Below are 8,855 nucleotides of genomic sequence, written 5' to 3'. Positions count from 1 at the left end.
TAAATACCAGCGGAGATACCACTCATACATTTCAAACCTCACAATTTTCACCACATTTAAAAATATTATTTGGAAGGAAATATTTCCAGAACATGCTAGCTATTTATATATCAAGGGCATTGTAAGGACGATAATGCCCGGAAGATGGAAATAGTAGCCCGAGGTTTCCGCCTGATGGGCATTAGAGTCTAACAATGCCCGTGGTGCAGACAATGCTTTATGTTTTACCTAAAAATTGATTTTTATGAACAAAAATACTAGGGTCTACCTGTACAGGTAAGTATACGTATATACCTACCTACAGAAATTTATCAAGTGACTTGCAGTGATTATTTAAGTTTGACTTTGATGTTTTTGTCAGTTAGTTAGTTGGCAATTTTTTGTTTAAATATTTGTGGTTTAAAATGGAAGAAATTCTACAAAATATAAGAGAAAAGGCCATAAAAGCGACCGAAAATCTTTTGCCAGTTAAATCAAGGCAACAGTATGATCGGGAGTATGGCATATTTGGTATTTGGAAAGATGCCAACGCAATTGTTCAAATAACCGAAACCGTTCTAATGACATATTTTCAGGAACTGGTAAGTTATTGATTTTATTTTAATAGGTACATATGTTTAACAAATTTTAATATTTTTAGTCGGAAAAATACAGTCCGAACTCTCTCTGGACCAAGTATTCTACCCCAAGGTCTACGTTAATGGTCTATAAAAATATAGACATCTCGCAATACCATCGTCTCATATCTTTTTTAAAAGTTAAGTTGAAAGGATATGTCCCGAAGAAGTCTAAAGTTTTGGAAGGAGAACAAATAATAAAATTTATTAAGAAGGCTCTTGATGATATCTACTTGGTACACAAAGTTATATTGGTAATGGGTGTTTTTGGAGGTTTAAGACGAGATGAGTTGGTCAAAATGACCATTGATGATATTGAAGATAGAGGAACGGTCTTGGTTATAAAGGTACCAGAAACTAAAACTTTAACTTCAAAAAGTTTTACTATCATTGAAAAAGATTTAGGCGCTTTAAATTTAATAAAAAAACTTTGTTTCCAAAATAAAAATTTAAATTTTGAAATGTCCCGGAAAATGTAGCTGATCCCACTATAGAATGGTCAGTGTTTTTTGTGATGGTAGAGGTGGCAGCACTAACGCTATTTTGTATAGTTTGTAAATTAAGTTGTTCATTAAAATTATTTTTGTATAAAATGGATGTTTATTCTTTATTATGAGATAAATAAAATTGGATAAGCAATAAAATTTCCGGGCATTATCATAATGCCCGCTTATAATGCCCTAGGTGTGATAGCAGGTATTATTGCTACCATAACATATTCCGTTTCTAAGGTATTATAAATCAATAATAGATAGGTAAAACATAAAACAATTAAACGGTTTTTATGAAAAACGTCTAGTAAGCTATATAACAGGTGCAAAAATAAATTGGAAAACGTTAAAAAAAAATATAACTTACTTTCAAAAAATTCATATAAATCACTCCTCATATATGAGTGATGGCTTAAAGGCGGACCCCGAAACTTAGACTTTCATATTTTATCTCGAGTCTATAAAATATTGAAAATGTTTTAACATTTTCCGTTGGCCGTCGTGTAAAGACAGCTGCATTTTATGGCCATTTATCATCCTTTTCCAAATACTAATTAAATGATTAGGTCGCTATTATTTAGTCATGATAAATTTTCATGACTAAATAATATTAAAATAACACGAAATCACGTGAAGCAAGAAAAAAAATTATAATCGAAAAACGGAATATATATAAGAAGAACCGGGTAAACTTCTCGTAGCGTTACTTAAAACTTGGAAACTAGGCTAAAAGGATTTTCATCTCATTTGAAAAATAGGAAAAAAAAGTTTTTATTGTTATAGTAGAAGCGGTCCCAATTGGGAAGTTTCGATGTTAAACTTAAATGTTGTTTTCGGGAAGAAGGGAAATAATCTTAATTTCTTATCGTACTAATAAGTTGATGCAAAGTTTACAGAGTATAAATGATTTTTTTTTGCTTAAAGTGTTCAGAGATAAACATTTTAGGTCAATATTTGTAAAGTTTCATTTCGGAGTCATTTCTTAATTTTAAGTCATATAATATTAGAGATCTTAAGGCTTAAACAGATGTAAAGGTCTAAAAATTGATAAAAAGACAGTTTTTAGTAATGTATTGTACATCTTAAATTTGTATTCTTTTTATGAAATTATGACATGATATTTATTTTGTATCGATAGCCAAACAAATTATTTTATTTTATTTATTTGTTGATTTATTTTATGTGCTAACACAATGTAATTTAATTCAAATTTCATACATGTGTAAGATAATAATGTATTACGGAGGTAAAAGCAAAATTTCGTTATGATACAGCATCTTGTTCGTGCATTGGGTATTATTATGAATAATAAGTAAGACTCTTTGAAAATTTTGAATAGAATGAGACTGTTGGTATAATATTACATATTAGGATAGAAAGTTTATAATCATATATTTTATTTAAATCCTAAAATACGCTGCTATGAATGTAATAAAAGTTAAAATTTGTATTCAAGTAATAACTAAAAATATAGTGTTCATTGTTTTTTATTAACTAAATCCTTTACACACCTATTTAAAATGTCCAAACCAGCACTTCGACATCTTAATTAATAATTTACATTTTTTCAAAATTTTTAAATAGTACGTATTTGGGAACATCCACTTTTGAAAAACATTTTTTTGCCAATAATTTGATATGAAGATTTTATATATATTATAATGATCAATGTTCATTATTCTCTATACCAAAAGAAAATTTATTCCTACGCCACTGTTAATACAATATTAAAAGGAACTTTCTTGACTCCACCTTAAGGCGGGACCGGAAACAAGTCATTTTATAACCCCCCCAAATAAGAGTTCTTGAAACTAGTCAAAAGACAAATGATGATAGTGCAATTATTTAATTTCCGTTATAATGCGAGTAAAAGAAAGGATGGGTGATATAGTTAATTATTTAGCTAGCTAGCCATAGCTAATTAATAACGCGGCATACTTACTACATATGCATTAGAAGGAAAAATGTGTTAGTTTTAATCTATTGGTATTATATTCTAATTTCTGTTTATTTAGTTAATTTGTTTTTTTAACTTAATTAAGTAAAAAAATAGCTTAAATGAATCATACAATGCAAGGATTATTATGACTAGTTTAAAAGTCTAAAACAGCACAATAAATTTATAGAAGGAAAAAAGGATTATAACATATTAACAGGGTTTGCCTATTTAAATCTTCTATACGAAAACTACTACGAAATTTTGATATATATTGTAAAAAACAATAACTCTCATTAAGAAATTACTTACTTTTGTCTTTTTTGGGATTAAGATGAAACTAAAAAACTTTTTGGATTGTATCCATCAGAATGCTTTTAACTTAATTTAGCTTGCAGAAAAAAATTATATATCTGAAAAAATGTTTTTACCGGGTTCAAATGCCTGGAAAGTATTAAAAGTATATTTAACTAACATTAACTTAATTATTCAATTAGGTTCTCAAGAAACATAAAAAATTAAAACTTTTATACTTTATATATATTAAAAAAAGATAAATTAACTGCTAAGAAAACTGATAATACTAACATTAATCAAGTACTTGGAAAATTTAGGAATGATCTCTTGTGCTTTTGAAAACAATTGGAAATATATTTAACTGATTTAAACTTAAATATTTAATATAATTTTTAAAGAAAAAAATAAAGAGCTTTAAAAATTAACATTAAACAATTATTTTAATGTTAATTTTAATTAAGTGCCTAGAATTAATGAAAATTCTCTTTATTTTTTTCTTTAAAAATTATATTAATTGTCTATAAAAACATCAAAATTTGCCTGGAAAAATGTGAATAATAGGTTCAAGGGCCTGAAAAATATTAAAAATAATATGTATTTAATTGATTTCAGTTTAATTACAAAAATTTGTTAATCCTAGGAAATTAAATGGCAAAAATTTTAATTTTTGAAAAATAACAACAAAATTAACTGCCTGGAAAAATAATTAGGTATTAATTCTATATACTTGAAGATAGTTCAAAATAACCGATTTTATTTAGCAGATAATATTGTCCAATATAGTTCATTGACATCGGCATTACATATTTAATAATTGAAATTTTAGCATTTTGAGTTTATTGAGAAAATTACTATTTAATAGTTAAAACAAATTTTTTAATAGATATTTTTAGAAACCTTGAGAAGGTTTAGAAATGCATTCTTCAAACAAAAGTTTTGTCTTTGCAAGAAAACTGGGTCCCAATTTAAGAAACTAAATATATTAAAAGATATATTAAAGAGATAAATTCTCTAATTACGCATTTTAGCAAAAGAACTATTTTTATATTTAATTGTTGTCGTCCAAAACGTAATTTTTTAATAACCTTTGCATACTTAGGCCATCAGTGACAATTACCTTGTGAAGTCTATAGTTAGTTTTTATATTGTAATTCTTTTGTAAGTTTAAAACATGGGTTTAACTAATTTCTCAACAAAATTCTTCTTCTTTTAAACAAATTTTATTTTTTGCAGCTCACAAAGTATAATATTTATTATTGTGCAACAAGAATTTTATATAAAATATTAACCGATGTATAAAAGAATAGATATCACTCTGCTATCAAATTCAACTTAATTCTGAATGTGGCAAGACATTTAAAAAGCTTAGATTGCAAATACTTTAATTACCACAGAGCTAATTTTAAACTTATTAACAAAAGCCTATAGAATCCAGATTGGAGAAATATACTTTCTAATAATAATATAGAATCAACACATAATTAATTTACAAGTTTCTTTCATGCATTACTTTAGAAAGAGTTCCTTTAGAACAAAAAGCGAGTAATTTTCCTCATTATTTTTCTACAACTACAAAATACAAACTACTAAAAATCTCGGAAACGTATAAAAATTAAAATAGCTCTAAGATTGATAAAAGGATTTAACAAGATTCTAATAATATTAATAATTGGAGATTTTTCACATCTAACAGGTCTATTTTGGTTATACTATCTAACATAAGCTGTAATGGTCAGATAACTTCAAATCCTTTAGATATCTATTAATTTATTTGCAAAATATTTTAGCACTGCTTTCATACAGTCAAGTGATTTTAAAATTCATAATATTAATAACAATAATAACAATACTTTAAATTACTTATAATTGGGTATCGATTTGTGTGGATATTAAATCTTTGGCAGTACCTTTTTTTTGTTAAGAAAGGTATCGAGGATCAGTATCATATATGAAGGGTACAGGGAAAAAACCAGGTATGTCACTTTTTATTGAAAATCTCGGCAGAGGCGCCATTGAATTCTTCGAATGAAAACGCTTATTTTAGAGTACTAAAACCGGGAAACAACCACCGTAGTCTTGCGTAAATTAGTATCTAAAATATAGCATACCGAATAAAAACCAGCTTAGTCCAAACGTAAACAAACTAGCTAATGCAATATTCATTTTCAACCGCAAAAGTGTGACTTGTTGTTTGTCTGTGTGATTAATAATAAACCATTATGGCTAATAATGATTCGGAGGGATCCATTAAGAACAAAATTATGCCTTTAAAAAAAAAGAAAGGGAACCAGTCGGATGTCAGAGGTCTCTAAAACGTTGTTAGTTATCCACTCATGAAGCTGGACAGCCTTGTAATTGCTTAAGATTAAAGTGCTTTGAGGTACTTAATGAGGCGCAAAGAGCAGAAATATTGAGACATTTTAATGCTCTGAGCTCTCACGATGAGCAAAATTATTATTTAGCTAATTTAATTACAGTCTTACCTGTCCAGCATAAAAGACCTCGTCAAAACTGAGATATACTGCCAGTTTCCATGATGCAAGTTATGCGTGTCGAGTTCGAGTTCGCGATGGTGATATTCCGGTGTGCCAAAGCTTTTTGATCCATTCATGGGATTACAAAAAATAAAATAAATTATATAAAGGAAAGCCTCAAACGAAGTGGTGCAGCTCCTAAGGACAGACGTGGAAAGCATAGTGCAACTCATAGGAAGCTGGACGACTTAACAAAAGGTTTGGTATGTAACTACATTAAAAGTTTCAAGGGTCGTCAGAGCCCCTATAGTCTAAAAGATACAAAAAAGACCTATTTACCAGAAGAACTTACAATCAAAAAGATGTTTAACCTCTTTAAGGAAAAGCATCTAAATGCTAAAGTCTCGTATGAAACGCACAGAACAATCTTTAATAAAGAATTCAATATTGCTTTTGGATACCCTAGAAGTGACACATGCGAAACGTGTGATAAATTTCAAATTAAGCTTACAAGTTTGACTGATACTGTATATTCAAGGAAAAGGCAAGCCAAAAAAGCTGCAAAAAAAAGCAACAAAAAGGAAGCCATCTGCATTGATTTTGCAAACAATATTTCAATTCCTAAAATTGCCACTAACGATTATTCATAATCTGACGATTATTCATAATCTTATTTAGACGACGATGTTGAAGAACTGCAAATCTTCTGTGACTCTGCCGGAGAACAAAATAAAAACTTTACCATTTTTCGATTTATTCATTTTGTAGTAAATAACAAAATTCATAATCTGAATGAAATAAAAATTACATTCCCTATAAGAGGACACTCCTATTTGGAATGTGACAAAAATGTAGGATTGTGAGATTTGAAGAGCCCCTTTGAGGTCCCGGAAGAGTTCGAAGAAGTCATTAGGCATTCCTGCTCCAAACCATCGCCGTTTGTTGTAGTGAGTGTGTCACAAAATATGATACTGGATTGGAAATCATTTTTAGACACAATGCATTTACAAAAATGCCCATTTAAAATTCAGATTTTGAAGGAAATAGTGGCATCATCTGATTATAGCCGCTTTATCTACTACCGTTCAACATACAATGGACCAGTTTTGTCTGGATCAATACGAAAACGCTTTGACCAAAATTCAGCTTAAGGATGCGGAGAATTTTTGCTGCCCGTTCCGGTACCCGATGGTAAGTTATAAGAAAGATTTAAATAAAAATAAGATGTATTAATTTTTGTTATTTTTTTACAGGTTCATTACCAATTCCAAAGGCTAAGTTTAACGACCTAATGCGCCTCATGAGGTTCTGCAGTCCAAAAGCCGTGACATTTTTTCAAAACCTGGCTCATCTCTAACTTACTTTATAATAATATGTTGATAAATAAATATTAAAAATGCCAAAAAATTAAATATTCCTTTTTATTTCAAAAATAAAAGCAGCTGGTTTTTGTCGGTTTCAGGTGACATTGCTGCTTTTGTTCCTGCAAAACCCTGAGTGATGCAGATTTTTTTGCAATAAAGGCGTATTTAGTTTTTCTAAACCAAAAAACCATAGTCATAATACTTTATAATAATATTAACTTCTGTTTTATGTAAACTACATGTTTATATTCGTTTTGGAAATAAAAATAATTGGTTTTGAACATTAAAATTCAATTTACTCTAATGTGAAAAGAAATGACATATCTGGTTTTTTCCCTGTACCCTTCATATAATGTTGAATATTTTACGTATTACTGTGACGCCTCTTTTGATTATTGAGGTTGGTCCTTTTTTTGTATATCAAAAAAATGTTGTAAATAGTAATCGGCCAATTAAACTTTGTACTATATAAATATATTTTTAAATTAATTAAAAGTCAGATCCCCCTAGAACAACATCGATTTTAACCAATTAATGGATTGAGAACAACATTCAAATTGATGCCGTTATGCTAAATAAATAATGTTTACATTAATGAAACTATCCAAAAATCTCATCCATTATTCTCTAAGAGACCAACATACAAAATTACATGTTGTGCGACCGTGACTTTGTGTTTTTATTTGTTTTTCGTCAATTAATAAAACTATATATGAAGTTCCACAAAGATTTCATCTTAGACCTTTATTCTTTATCACCTATATCAATGATATTTCTCAATCTGTTTTCATTATTATAAATCATAAATTTTCTTTTTATGCAGATGATCTGAACAGCTTTATTCCAGTTGGATCCATGCTTACTAATAAAAGAGGGTTTGACACGCCTTGAAAATTATTTTAAATTTAATCGATTGGGATAAATGCTATCGTATCTATTTTACAAGAAAAACAAATAAAATTTATTGTAATTACTTAATCATTAACCTAATTGCAAGCAGAGTGCATATATTCTTTGATAATAATTGGTAATTTAATGAACATGTTAATTACGTGGTTCAAAATACTTACAAATGCTCAGACTTATTAATAAGCAATCTAGGTATTTGAAAAATACTAAATCAAAACTGTGTTTTTATTATACAATTGACTGATTTAATATTAAATTTTGCCTCAAATATAGGGAATCTTATAGGCAAAATTTAAATATAACTACTAATATTATAAAAAATATCGAATTTTATTTTAAAATCTTAACTCTCGAAAACAAGAAGAAATTAACAGCTATTACCTATATATTTACACAAAAACTAAATATATAGTTGATTCTCCTGAACTGGTGCAACATGTATTGTTTAACGTTTCCCCTATGCATTATTCCATCTTTTAGTATAAGTATCTTTTTACTATTAGTACATTTTCCGTATATCATTTCAGAAAACCAACAGGTCCCAATTTGCACCAATTTGCCGAAGATAAGGCTTTGGTAACACTTGCAGTACTAAATTCAAAGTGCCTTGAAAAATTTTTTGAAAAAGTGTCAATTGCAATAGTAGAGTATCTGTTTCGTCGATTGTACTTAATAAAGTATTGTCTTTATTTTTAGTTTCTTTAACATGTAAAGCGGTAATTGGATTGGTAAATCTTGGTACATTGTAGTGAATTTATCTGTTTGCG

At 28.5% G+C, this 8,855-nt stretch overlaps 1 protein-coding gene across 2 annotated transcripts in view; it reads left to right on the top strand.

Annotated features, from left to right (window-relative positions):
• The first annotated feature begins 356 nt into the window (after positions 1 to 356).
• LOC126740651 (uncharacterized) overlaps positions 357 to 8,855 on the top strand; it is a 29,277-nt gene continuing 20,778 nt past the window's right edge. The window contains exons 1-2 of one of the 2 annotated variants that reach the window (XM_050446767.1): positions 357 to 581; positions 641 to 964. In XM_050446767.1, the coding sequence (XP_050302724.1) occupies positions 405 to 581; positions 641 to 964 (501 nt within the window). In that variant the 5' untranslated portion in view covers positions 357 to 404. Of the gene's footprint in view, positions 582 to 640; positions 2,088 to 8,855 lie in introns of those variants that run through there. The other variant, XM_050446766.1, reaches the window with a different exon arrangement.

The sequence above is a fragment of the Anthonomus grandis genome, chromosome 9 (genome assembly GCF_022605725.1).
Source record: "Anthonomus grandis grandis chromosome 9, icAntGran1.3, whole genome shotgun sequence".
Lineage (NCBI taxonomy): Eukaryota > Metazoa > Arthropoda > Insecta > Coleoptera > Curculionidae > Anthonomus > Anthonomus grandis.
Note: the sequence above shows the minus strand (reverse complement) of the source record. Positions and strands in the feature narration are given on the sequence as shown.